Genomic DNA, 14,754 nt, shown 5'->3' with positions numbered 1-14,754 from the left:
CCTCTTGTTTTGCCATCTGCCTACTTAAATTAGTTTTTTTTTACTTTTAACTAATTTCCACTAACATACATGAGTATAATCTACATTGTCATAAAAGAGAAAAAAATTGTCCCTCAGTTTTAAAGAATATAACACCAGATCTAATTTTGTGCTTAGTTTTATGTATATAATTGATTTTCTAATTTATTTTGACTATTCCTAGTTAGTATCTTTTGTTATAGGGTGAAATCAGTAATTGTTTCGTAACTTAAATTCTATTGTTGACGTATAAACAAATATAAATTCTGTGCTAATTATAAACATTAGGAGGAGGAACTAATAGTATTCCTGAAGGATCTATTTGGAAACATGTTAGTAAAACCAGCCCTTAATTCCAAAGTAATTAACAGTTTTCCCAAAAGTATTGTTTGCATAACGATATTTGTTAATTTCATGATTTAAACATACAATTCAGCCTAACTCTTGCAGTAGAAGAAACTTTTAAAAAGAACCAATTTTTGGATGTATTCAGTGAATTTGATGAGTCAAGTTTTAATTACGATTTCTGTAAATTTACCTTCGAACAATGTGTAGTTTCGGCACCTATTATTGTGAGGATGTATTAGGGCCCGAATTTTGGTCCCGAGTCAGTCAGTCCACAGCTGAGTTTCAGACAAGAAACCTGTATTGGTTAAATCAACAACAATGCATTCGTGAAATAAGTGTAACACAATTAGGCCGTGTGTTAAAACAATGACAGTGTCTGTTCCATATGTACCTTGTTATTCTTCAAGAACCGTGTGGTTAGGTTTTTACTGCTCGTAGATGTACAATAGTAAACTATTTAGCAGTATGTGTATGTTCACTTGCAAACTATGAATGAGGCTTACGGAAAGTTAAAACAATAGTCCACTGGCCACATATAACTCTGCATTATTGTGGGTTTGTGAACAGCAAAAGTAAAGTACTGTGAAACGCAAATGTGCACCTGTCTGCTACATCATTTAAAGTAGTCAGTGTTGTACTTCCACAACCCATTTTTCAGCCAGTGTAGCAACGCAGTACATTGACACAGAGGACAACAAACGAAGAAATAAAAGTAGGCGAACCTCTACGGATTGCCCCCATCTTTCACTTCTGTACAAGACTACACTACAGGCAATACCTTCAGAAATTTATATTTGATGTTAATAAATCATTTTTCAGTAATGTTATTACTGCTGCTACCAGTCTGCATTTTGGGTCCCCTCTACTTGTACCATCATCAGTAGCAAAAGCCATCTACTGCACTATCCGAGTGCTCTTCCAAGTTTTTCACCTTCTCTGACAGAATTATGTCTGTCCTCAACAAACCTTAAAACTTGTATTTCTTCTCCCTGAACTTAAAATTCCATTTTTCTAATTTCTCCTTAATTTACTTTATTGTTTGCGCAATGTGCACATACAACCCTGTCTCATTCCATTTTTCAACTGCTGCTTCCCTTTCATGCCCTTCAACTCTTAACAGCAGTTTGGTTCCTGAGTATGTTTTAGCTAACCTTTCACTTCCTGTATTTTATCCCTGTTACAAATGCTGCAAACAAAGGTTTGCATTTCTGCACCCCATCTTCTAAGATAACTCTTAAGGTCAGTACTGCCTCTCATGTTCCTACATATCTCTAGAAATCAAACTTATCTTACCCAAGGTCAGCTTCTATCAACTTCTCCATTCTTCTGTATATACTCGTAATGTGCAACTTGGAATTGCAAGACTGAGTTCAGTAATATTCACACCTTTCAAAACCTGCCTTCTTTGGAACTGGAATTGTTACATTCTTCTTGAAATCAAAATATTTTGACTGACATGTATTTTGCAAACCAGGTGGAATGGTTTTGTCATGACAATCTACCAATGATCTCAATAATTCTTAGGGAATCTCGTCCACACCAGGGACCTCACTTCAAGTTGTTTTTCAGTGCTGTCAAATACTTCTTCGATTATCATGTCTCCCCATCTGATCATCTACCTCATCTTTTTCTATATTATTGTCTTTGCCTTGCAATAGCCCTTCTTTACACTTCCTCCACCTTTCAGCTTTCCTTTCTGTGCAAACTATTTCCCTGTCTTTCGACATTCTGATATTTGTACAGCTGCTTCTCTTCTTCCTATAGGCAGCATCTATTATTCTCTTAGCTGTCCAAGCTTCTACAGCCTTGCAATTGTCCTCCAGCCATTGCTTCTTAGCCATTTTGCACTTTCTGTCAATATTTTCAAATGTCTGTATTTCTTTTGTATGCTTTGTTTTGTGCAATTTTTATATTTTCTATCTTCATCAATAAAATTCAATAACTCTTGTGTTATCCTACGATTTCTATAGTCATCTCCTTAATTTTCTATTTTTCTACAATTTCTTCAGTTTTAATCTAAATCATGGTCGGATTTCACATGTGCCCCTAGAAATCCTTTCAGTTTAAAATCTGATTTGAAAACCTTGGCCTTATGTTTACATGAACAGTCTGAATCATCTAGATGTGTTCTGATTTCTTACATGTGTACAACCTCATTTTATGATTCTGATACTGGGCTTCACATAACTTCTCAAAGCTTAAAGAAGTGATGAACTGAACAAAACTTATGTTGTTTTTTTAAAGCACTGGTCAGGATATATGAAGTGAATAAACACCAGAGCAACTGCCACATTTACTGTTGTCCAAAAGGCTATGGAGACGGGCACTATTCCTCCGCAGTTCATATCTGGATTGCACCACAGCAAAGTATAAGTGATGCAGAAATAACACTTGGCTACTTATTTGTAAGATACATAAAAGTAATTAAAATCTTATTTAAACTGTTTTATTGTTAAACAAGAAATAATACAAACAACAAGAATGTCTGGTGATGCACCAGATGTGATTAAACAGTTCTCTTTGTTGTAAAGAACTGGCCAGCTACTATGAGGCACAAATTAAACACTATTTGAGCATGCCCCTCGTGATAACTCCAGGAGGAGGAGATCCAAGATCTGCTACACCAGCCAGCCCATCCTCTGATGCCTTTTTCCAGGACAGATTCACCAACGACTGAAAACAGAACATGTACATTTACACACAGAAATACATTGTACACTTTTCAAAGTAGGTATGCAGGGAACAACTCATAACCCAATGAAATTTTCACTCTACAGCAGAGTGTGCATTGACATGAAACTGCCAGGCAAATTAAAACTGTGTGCCAGACCGAGACTTTAACTTGGGACCTTTGCATTTCGCAGGCAAGTGCTCTACCAACTGGGCTTCAGCAGGCAAGTGCTCTACCAACTGTCTTCACAGCTTTTTGGAAGGTAGTAGATGAGGTATTGGCAGACGTAAAACTGTGAGGACGGGTCGCGAGTTGTGCTTGGGTAGCTCAGTTGGTAGAGCACTTGCCCGCTAAAGGCAAAGGTTGCAATCTCATGTCTTCGTCTGGCACACAGTTGTAATCTGCCAGGAAGTTTTAGATCGTAACTTGTTCTTTGTACTAGCACTAGCAGGAGGAGTGGTGGTAGAAGTATACATCCAGAGACAACGTACACTGCATGGGTTTCATCAGAAAATAATGATGATGATGATGATGATGATGATGATGATACTAACAACAGGATGTACAGTGCATAGTACCCTACACAAAATCTCATTCAAAATTACACATATACCTTTGATTACTTATATAAATGTACAAAAAAGATATTTACATGGCATACACAGTTGACAATTACATACAAATACACACCAGTTCTAACACTTCTGTTTGAAATACTCATTCAAATCATGGCAAACAGTTTCATAATGTGTGACTGACGAGTTACATGAAAAATTATTTTCTACAAGGTTATTGCAGGTATTCTTCTAAACTATTATAGCTGGTTATTAAAAATCTGAACACTTTCTTAAATAAAGACAATATCTTCTTCATCTGTGCTGGAAGTTGGTTGTACAATCTAGCACCTTGAATGTTTGTTTGTTCTTAAGCCATAACCTAAGACTACTCTTTCTTTTATATGGCTACCATTGCACATTCTTGCATTGTAAGAACCAAATGAGTTAGTTTTAAAATTTTCAATGTACCTTTTTTTTATACAGGGCTATTACAAATGATTGAAGCGATCTCATAAATTCACTGTAGCTCCATTCATTGACATATGGTCACGACACACTACAGATACGTAGAAAAACTCAAAGTTTTGTTCGGCTGAAGCCGCACTTCAGGTTTCTGCCGCCAGAGCGCTCGAGAGCGCAGTGAGACAAAATGGCGACAGGAGCCGAGAAAGCGTATGTCGTGCTTGAAATGCACTCACATCAGTCAGTCATAACAGTGCAACGACACTTCAGGACGAAGTTCAACAACGATCCACCAACTGCTAACTCCATTCGGCTATGGTATGTGCAGTTTAAAGCTTCTGGATGCCTCTGTAAGGGGAAATCAACGGGTCGGTCTGCAGTAAGCGAAGAAATGGTTGAACGCGTGCGGGCAAGTTTCACGCGTAGCCCGCGGAAGTCGACGAATAAAGCAAACAGGGAGCTAAATGTACCACAGCCGACGGTTTGGAAAATCTTACGGAAAAGGCTAAAGCAGAAGCCTTACCGTTTACAATTGCTACAAGCCCTGACACCCGATGACAAAGTCAAACGCTTTGAATTTTCGGCGCGGTGGAGATCATGATCAGCAATTCATGTCATGGCCTCCACACTCTCCCGACTTAACCCCATGCGATTTCTTTCTGTGGGGTTATGTGAAAGATCCAGTGTTTAAACCTCCTCTACCAAGAAACGTGCCAGAACTGCAAGCTCGCATCAACGATGCTTTCGAACTCATTGATGGGAACATGCTGCGCAGTGTGTGGGAGGAACTTGATTATCGGGTTGATGTCTGCCGAATCACTAAAGGGGCACATATCGAACATTTGTGAATGCCTAAAAACATTTTTGAATTTTCGTATGTGTGTGCAAAGCATTGTGAAAATATCTCAAATAATAAAGTTATTGTAGAGCTGTGAAATTGCTTCAATCATTTGTAATAACCCTGTATATTAATTAACCATTTTTGGACATAACGGCATGGTAAGGGTAGAATATTTAGATGTTGAATTAACTGTTTGGAGGGTGTTAGCCTTGAACTGTTAGTAATTATTCTAATAGTTCATATTTGCAGAGTGAAATGGGTTATCATTTGTGTCTTATTACAACTCCAGAAGGTGAGGCCATAGGTAATAGCTGAATGCATGTAAGAAAAGTAGACAATTCTGCTACACCGTCTACTACACACACCACTAATTTCATGTAATGCAAAATAAGCTGATCTTAATTTGTTAGTGAGACAGAAGATGTGGGCTTCCCAGTCTAAATTTTCATTTACACACAAACCTAAAAATGTTGTGACAGCTACCCTCTCAATTTATTTATTTTGTATTCTGAGATCCATGTCATGCTGTGACTGTTTACTTCCAATATATACCATTAGTTTTTTTAAATATGCAAGGTTAACTTGTTATTTTCAAACATTTTTTTTAAATATTCCAAACCTCTGATTGCAGAGGTTGGCAATACTTTGTTTATATCAGTTACAACATTTGTGCCATCAGCAAATATGATTATGTGAGTACCATTGATTGGATTCTTGATATCATTAACACAAATAAGAGAGGCCATAGAACACTGCCGTGTTTTACCCAAATTGGTAGAGTATGAATTTAGGGCTTTAAACAATACTTCGTTTTTTAATGTTTTCTGAGGGAATTTCTACTCCTGTCTCGTATTATGAAGAATAAAACAAACCATTTTTTGCTACTTCTGGGTACACCAATAGCTTCTAATTTGTCTGGCAAAATATCACGTTGGGTAGTATCGAATGCCTTTGTTAAGTCCAAGTTAATTAGTATTGTATTATAGTTTCTGTATAGTCCCAACGTGACATTTTCAGTAATGGGTAATAGTTGATTCTTTGTGAAAACTATGTTGGTTTACAGACAAGGGATTAAATTTTTCAAGGTAATTTGTAATTCTGTATTTCAAGACAGTCTCCATTATCTTTGAAAATACAGATAACAAAGCTATTGATCTACAGTTTTCCATTTCTTACATCTTGCCTTTTTTATGCAATTATTTTATTTTTGAAATTTTTGATCTTTGTAGAAACACTCCTCCTGACAATGATGTACATATGATGTGAGAGTTATTCTGATTATGACACTAGCACAATTAATTATGACTGAACCAGGTATCTCATCAGTCCATGAATATATTTTATTCTGTGTTGTTTTCATTACTCTAAGAACTCTCAATTCGTTTGCCGCACACAGCACTATTGAATTAACACTTTGTTCTCTTGAAACTGAGGTTCTACTACCCCTGAATCAATTTTTATTCAGGTTGACTGGGGTATTTATGAAGTAGTCATTTATGTAATTTGCTAAAGATTTCTGAGAAACACGTTGATCATCTTTTACATTCCACATTGCTTTTTATTTGTTTGCTGCCCCTCTTAATATCTGTGAAATGTTAGGCAATTAACAAAAACATTTTAATACAAAGTTACTTCCTTTGAAAGTCTCTCCAACTAGACAATGAAATAAATGGAAAGTGAAAGAAAATAAGAATAAGCAGCGTACAGACAATAAGAAGCCAAGGCATCAATCATCTTAAATATTATTTGTGATTCCTTTTGTACGATATGGCCATGAGGCTGTGCTATGTTTCCTGGTCACACTGTTTTTAACCATCTGCCAGCCAACAAAATACTTTTCATGGACACAAACACTGAATCTTTTTTTTCTTCTTCTTCACATATTAATATTCGAACACAGGGTGATATTTATACCTCTGCTCACATATCCGCTCACCATGTTTGAAATTCTGCAATAAATTCTCTTGCTCACTGCTAATAGTTCATAACAAAATTGCAGTAAGAAACAAAATAAAAATTGTTTAAGTGTTCTATGGCATTTTACCTTAAAGATTCTTGTAATGCTTAATTAACTACAATTTCAGGTGAAAAAGTAGATTTCAGTCTCAGATTCAAAGTGCAATAAATGACCTAGATTCTTGCAATTTTTTAACTGCGTTTCAAACTGCACCAAGTTTCATAGAAGCAAAATTATGCTCCATCCACTGTAACACAGAAAAAGATGACACCTGCTGTCCAATAATGGGGATGTAACCAGTCGTAAGTGATGTCCATGTTTTTATAGTTGCCTGAGACTGCAATCGTGTGTGTGTGTGTGTGTTCGTGTGTGTGTGTGTGTGTGTGTGTGTGTGTGTGTGTGTGTTTATTGTTGACGAAGGCCTTCATGGTTGACGAAAGATTTATTTGTGACAGTCGTTTTATTGCGCCTATCTGCGACTCAGCATCTCTGCTATATTGTGAGTAGTAACTTTCCTTTTCATAATATTGTTATATGTTTTCATATGATGGTTTTGACTGAAGCTAATACACAATACGGTGTTTCTGAATTTCAAAAGAATGAAATATTTTCATACCAGTTAGTAAGCAAGGTTTGATTGTTTTGTACATAATCTCTTCCTCCATAAAACAATATGTCAGAAAATAATATTGATCATTTATTTCTTCAATGGATATCTACAACATGACTAATAAGATATCACTTTTCAACTAACTTTAGATGAAAATTAATGCCCCAGTGCTGACAATTTGCAAATTTAACATATCCACATGGAAAAGGAGAATTTTGTCACCTAGTTCCTTTTTGGGGTGGTTATGTGGCACTTATCAGAAAAATGTACGATGCGAGACACTTGAAACTGAGAGATGTTCAATTTTTTCATGTTTTCATTTGGAATGTGTTCTTTCACTTTGAAAGTAAGTCACTTTGGTACTCTAGTACCATAAATACTGTCATACTGTAGCATACAATGAATAAGAAGCACAAAGCCATAACTAATTTTATATTATCGAGAAATTGAGAATCATTACCCCTCTCTTACATCATTTTATCTATCAAAATGGCACTAACTGGCACAGTCTTAGTGTATGCGCAGCTATGGCATAGTACAGTGAGTTTTGACAAATTACTTTTAAAATTCTGTCTCATTCACATATCTCCACACATTATGTTGAGACGAGCGCCTGCCAATTTCACATGCTCGCGACTCAAAATCTGAATACCCCATCAAGCATGTCTTCAGCTGGGCCACCATCTTACTACTAATGCTCCCATCATGCTTCCAATAGTGTGATATTTGAAGGGCTCCACAATGAATTTACCTAACACATTAACAACAGCGTGGGAAGTATAGGTTGCTACTCACCCCACAGAGGCGTTGAGTCAAGGACAGGCACAACACAAAAAAATATTAGAGAATTTAAGAAATATCTGTGCTTTTGGACAAATTTCTTCCTCAGAAGTAGAGCACTCATACATTCAACAATAACAATGCCACACACCCACACACACACACACACACACACACACACACACACACACACACACACACACACACACACACCTACTATAACAGAACACCAGAGAGTGTAGATAAGTAGATGTGTGAATGCATGGGATTTATAGTATTCTTTTTTTGTTGTGCCTGTCTGCAACACTAAGCCTTCACTATGTGATGAGCAGCAACCTATCCTTTCCATAGCATCATTATTCCATCCTAGACTTACTTTCTCCGACACACATGCCATTTGGCATTTTATTTTTCTCCGACACATTAGAAAGGCCAGTCATTTATCATAGGTGGCTACTTTTATTCATAAATCTTCAAAATCTTTGTGGCCACCTATAGATCAAAGTTACTTGGCCACAGAACAACTCAGTACATACACAGTTCATTAACAAATGTACAAAAACAAAAGATTTAAGGGATACACCTATGAGTAATACAGGATAATAAAAGAATTTACACTACTGTGAATAAAGAAGTGTGTGCCACAATTTACCCTAACAAATCATGCATGGAAATTTGATTCCTTATATTTTTAACTTGTCCAAGTTCCAATGTGTTCACTGAGTGTAGTTTCCTCATGTTTAAAGTACTACTCAATAAAAGTAGTAATATACAGTGTGATGGGAGAAGTGGGCTGGGGTCATGTAGCCACTAGTAATTTTGGATCATCTGGCATGACGCCACCCACTCTGACCTGGGACTCTCCCCCTGGGTACCACCCCACCACAGCAGTGACTGCCCAGCAGTGTAATTATTCCCAGGAGTCACTGCGCTCCAGATTGGAAATTTGCACATACTCTTTAGCTTACACAGGGAGTCTTCACATCTGGCACCTATCATGCATTCTATGAACTGTCATGGGGCAACAATTGTGTGGGTACCTTACAACTCCCTTCCCTTACAACGGATGGATATCTGGTTAGGTTTTCTGCTCCTAATTTGGTCCATACACACAATAGATATGATTGCACAGTGAATGGAATTGACAACAGACTGGGACACCTTCCCAGCATGGTTTGCACTACTATAACAATTATAAAAGGACGGAGATTAAACCCAGAACTGGGACAGGGTGTATACGTGGACGAGGAAAAAAAATTCCCGGATTTTTTCCGGTTAAAAATACTTTCTCCTGAATTATCAATCCTTTCAATAGTTGTGGTTTTATACACCGGCGTAGAATTTCCTGGCACTTTAGGAAACAAAATTCAGGGAAAAAAACACATTTTGGAAAGACGTCTGATGTGCAGCAACATATACACAGCATACTTTCGTATTACGAAAGTATAAATTCGAATTCCACCAAACGCTGCATGTTACTTTCCGAAGGATTGAAATCAAAGATTGCTATGCGCTTTTGTAAGCCAGTCATAGCTCATGTCAAGAGAACTCACTAACCGATGACAGCGGATATTCAGAGCACAGGACACGTGATGCAGTCAGCCAATAGGAACATAATTGTTAAGTAGTGCGAACACACAAATAGGAAAAGGTAATGGTTTAAATTAATATACATAGTGTTGCTACAAGAAAAGAAAAGCTTTCACATATAATATTGGTCTCTAAGATTAATATGCTGCAAGAGAAGCTATGCTTTCACACATAGTGTTGATCTTTTTTGCACGTGTTACACTTTAAGGTACATCACACAAATGTGCCAGTAAAATTTTTAATGACGACGTAAATGTCTGATCTTCTGGGCTCAAAAATATTCTAAATGGTCGTCCTCAAAGAGTTCGAGTCTCGGTCCGGCACACAGTTTTAATCTGCCAAGAAGTTTCAACTATTCGGAATATTTTCCCGCGACCTGTTAGAAATAGATTCGTTTCAGCAGTTGCACCAGATGACAGGTGTCGCTGCACTTGCGCAGCTACAATGATGCAGGAAGCCCGTATGTTCGCACATGTAAAACATTAAAAGATCTTACATAAATGTCATAAAAGAAACAAGACATTAGAGGATACTCCAAGAGCATGGGAATTTTGTGAACCATACTAAAATGCATAATTCGGCTTAAAGCGCACATTCGTATGTCCAGATTCAGATGGAAATTTTCTTGGAGTACCAGTAACGTATTATCTCATGTCTGGTTCTTTATTATGGCATAATACCATACATGCTAGAAGATGAAAACGTGAACTTGAAATGCAGCGAACAGTTGAAACTAGCCAATAATGTGGAATTAAACACTTCACTTCAAATAAATTGGCCTCAGCAGAAAAGATCAATAAAAGTCAAATTTCTTTAACAAACTGAAAAAAATAACTTCAGTGTTCTGCAAGGCGATTAACGCTTGACTGTCAAAGATGGAAACAAAATGAAATCTCTAACTAATAATATCTTTTAGCCTTCCATAATCATGTGAATGTATTTTAATTCACTTGACAGCAACTGGCCACAGAAATCTGTTTTGTTTTGATTTAACGTGAGAGCAATAAACGAAGAGGAAACAACAAAATCACTTAACATAAACACAGGTCACGTGGAGACTACCACCTCCCCACTACAACTCAGACTGCTCTGTGCATCAGGTCCGGATCTACGATATTTCTGAACCAAGACAATATTAGATAGTGGCGCTCCCCCTCCCTCAAGCGTTTGAGGTAGTACGCCAAAAATTTAAAAAAATCGACTTTTCAAAAATAATATCTTCATTTTGTAGCGCACATCTTTCTGAAGAGTCTGATACACAAAACTTATATGTTCGAGGGAATGTAAGACATGTTATTTGGTCGTAAAGTCCGCCGTAGTGAAGTGCCAAGCCTCTCAACACAGCATTCTTCCATCGCACGTATCTGTATTTCGCTTTGTGGAATTCAAACGTGCAATATTTTGTAATGGGTGCCATCAAACTATATTCCGGCCAGTGGAAATTAAAATGTCCTGTGGTGCCTCTCCTGCTCCCAGTCGGTCGGTTTGACATCCTTAAAGAAATCTCGCAATTAATTATTTGTAACCGGCAGAACAAGAACTCTTCAGAAAATTTGCAGTCTTCACTGCCTATTAGCTAATAACTTGCTGTTTTTTGTATCATAAAATTAAATATAGGATGCATGAAACGAGTAAAGACAAGAGACAAGCAAGACAGTACACGTTTCTTCAGTCCTTAAGTCCTTGCTTTTTTTCCTCTCTAATCTTGCCACAGCTGTATATGGCGTACTTTCCTTTCTGGGAAAGAATCTATTATCTCCTCAAAGTTAGTCAACATTTTCCTATATGAAAAAACGAAATGTTGTCATCTAATTCCTGGAAAAGTTGTTAATACAAATATCACCCAAGACTGGTGTGGTTTCTCTATCTAATTATGTGTATTTTGTCACTGTCTGCTAGACAAAAAGAAATAGGCCTGCCTAATACTGCAGCAACTGTTACACACATCAAATAAACAAGACTGTTTAGGCAAAACTGGTCATTTTTATAACACGACAGAATATAATTCACGAAGTACCAATATCAATTGCCTATTAGGCCTACTACAAGCAAAAAGTTCTTTGTTGGGAAATAGTTTCACATTTCATTCATACTCTCTAGCTTCTGAAGAGATCGAAAAGTAGTAGTATGAAATTTTTATATAAATTTGGAATCGTCATATTCTTCCGTAATTTGTGTGAGTCCCCATTTCTTCTCCTTCCTCATTCTAACAAACAATCTTGTCATCACTAATTCTGTAACTATTCCTGTGAGTGTCAACATTTACTCTCTGGTTAACTTCATTAACCCTGCCACAATTGCCGGTTTAGTTATCCCACATTTATTCTCCGGTTAGGCATTATTACGTGTACGTACAATGCATTTTCTGCACTACTCCCAGAACAGAACTTTAGCGTCTGCTAGCCAGGGATTGTATAACTGGCCCTTAGTACTGTAGCGGTCTGGCCAAAAATTTTCTGTCAAAATTTCATTTTCTTGGATACATGGAGATGACAATAAGTAATCTTTGTTGCCTGTTATTCCTGTTAGCAATTTATTTCCACTCTGGTAGTCTGAATCTACGGAATTCACTAGTAATTATAACAACGCTGATCATCTGCAAACCCAGTCAACCACATAAACAGCGATTGTCATTCACACTTTCGGCTTTATTCGCTCAGCTCGTATAGACCCGTCCCCTTTTGTCTGCGGGAAAGTTTATTTCTAGATGTGACGGGGATTCCCCTGGCAGAGACATCACATACTCTGTGCATGCATTCAAAAATCAACTTACGATTCATTCAGAAATCACCTTAGAATTTGATCAAAAATATTCAAAAACCAACAGAGATGCGTTCAAAATCATATGAGTAATCAATAGACCAACGTGCATTGGATGCTAAGCGCTTTGTGAAACAAGGTCTTTTCCTCTGCCTGAAATTGCCACCCGGGGCAGATTTTCTGGATAGCATCTGGCTGCTTGCTGCTATTGCTTATACAGCTAACTGCCACACTTCTGTAGCCAGAAGCGAGGAGAAGCTACTACTCAAATGCGACTCATCTGCACATGTGCGTAAGCTTGTTCGCAACCGCTCCAACGAATTTAATGTAAACAGTTGTGACGTCATGCTCATCAGAGGCAATTTGTTGTTATGAAACATTGCTTAGTCTTCCTAAAGTCTTTGACACATTTTGCTGTTGGCACCTGCTTGTATGAGCACTGTGTTTTGTTCTTGTATATGGTGCATTTCCTTTGCAACTTAAGTTTTATTTTCGCCTCCCTCCCCCCCCCCCCCCCCTCCCCTCCCCCTCTTGTTCGTGTTTTATTGCTGCAGTATTATTCTGCAGTAGCGAGATACAGTAATATTCTTTGTTAGAGTATTGGTTCTTACCTGTCAAAGTCACAAAAATTTAACTAAAAACCAAAAAATGAAAAATTCCTGGAATTATGAAAAATTCTCAAAATTCTAAAAAATTACGGGTTTTTCCCAGTTTTCTCCTGGATGAAAAAATTCCCGGGTTTTTCCCGGATCTCCCGGGTCGTATACACCCTGTGGGACGAAAGTGAATTACTGAAAATGATTGAGGAAAAAAAGTCTGAGAAAGGTAAGTAATTGTTATTAGCGACCAACTGATGAACTAGGTTGTCAACAAAAAAACTGTCTTACGTACCACATCAGAGGAAAGGTATAATGATACAGTGGGACTGAAGCAAAGGAAAAGAAAGAAACTCTGCAGTAGTTTGGGGCTGCTCATTCACGATGCACTGTTACTGATTTGCCGAATGCCTACACACAATACATTTCTTCTGAAAAAACATCATGCAAATCTAATTTACTACTTACAGAGAAAATTTTATAACTTTTACCTCTGAGGAAATGTTTTGCTTACTACTTGCTCAGTGAGATCACTTTTTTCACTGAAATGCTGATTCAGCATCATCAGTCATCCGTCATCATTAAGAAAACTGACAGCAGGGCATTTTAATGAATTTTCAATCATAAAAGAGCCTCAGTTTCTACAATGACAGATGACACTGAACACATTCAAGAACTACACATATGACTGTAGTAGAGCAGAATTTTACATAGAAGTACAATGCACACACATTCTCAACCCAAACATTCTTTCTCATGAAAGTAAGAAAATTGTTGGGTTGACTCTTATTCAAATAAAATAAAAGAGATTTAGAATAATGAACAGTCCATCTGCAAAGCTGAGCGGCCATCGTGTGATTGCCAAGTGAAGGACACTAGTTCCATTCCTGGTTACGCCAGGAATTTTTCCTCAGTGGAAGGACTGGAAAGAAGTCCTGTCAGCATCTTTATGCCAACTGAGGGACTACTTTAATAATAAGTAACTGCTCCAAGGTCTGAAAACCTGACAACGACCAGGAGAGAGGTGTGCTGACACAATGCCCCTTGACACCATATCAGAATGTTCCGTTTGGCAGAGGAGGATGTAGTGGCCAGTCTGAGTTGTGTGGTCCTCTGAGGTTCATCAATGATTTAAGTTGGAACAGAAAATTAATAAATAATTACAATTATTCCACTTTCACAGTCCTAATTTTCTCACTTTTTATTATTTTTGGCTGACAAAATAAAGGCTCGAGTTGGACTGTAAAACATTTGAAAATGAAATTATATTTTACACTAAACACAGAAATAAATGTAGCATAAGCTTACTTTAAATGTCCGAGGTTCCCACACAGCCAAATCCGCAAGCGTTTTTCTATTGAGTAGTATATTCATTCGAGCCAATGCCTCCCTTAGCAGAGGATACCGGAAACCAAGTTCTTCACATGCAGCTGTTACACGTTGTTCCCATAGCTGTGAATCGAAGAGTAAGTAAATAATTGTATCACTTAGAGCAAGCTGAAAATAAATCCATTCTACAATCCTTATTGACAGAAATGACACCAAAAATAATGCTGTCACCTTG

The 14,754-nt window shown here is 37.4% G+C and overlaps 1 protein-coding gene across 1 annotated transcript in view; it reads right to left on the bottom strand.

The window, feature by feature from the left end:
• Nucleotides 1-2,790: 2,790 nt before the first annotated feature.
• LOC124595083 (39S ribosomal protein L20, mitochondrial) overlaps nucleotides 2,791-14,754 on the bottom strand; it is a 31,580-nt gene continuing 19,616 nt past the window's right edge. The window contains exons 3-4 of the mRNA XM_047133671.1: nucleotides 14,499-14,642; nucleotides 2,791-3,039 (exon numbers count right to left, since the gene is read on the bottom strand). Coding sequence (XP_046989627.1) covers nucleotides 2,932-3,039; nucleotides 14,499-14,642 — 252 coding nt within the window. The 3' untranslated portion in view covers nucleotides 2,791-2,931. The remainder of the gene's footprint in view (nucleotides 3,040-14,498; nucleotides 14,643-14,754) is intronic.

This window comes from Schistocerca americana, chromosome 1 (assembly GCF_021461395.2).
Source record: "Schistocerca americana isolate TAMUIC-IGC-003095 chromosome 1, iqSchAmer2.1, whole genome shotgun sequence".
NCBI classification, from domain to species: domain Eukaryota; kingdom Metazoa; phylum Arthropoda; class Insecta; order Orthoptera; family Acrididae; genus Schistocerca; species Schistocerca americana.
This window is presented reverse-complemented; position numbering and strand designations above follow the sequence as displayed.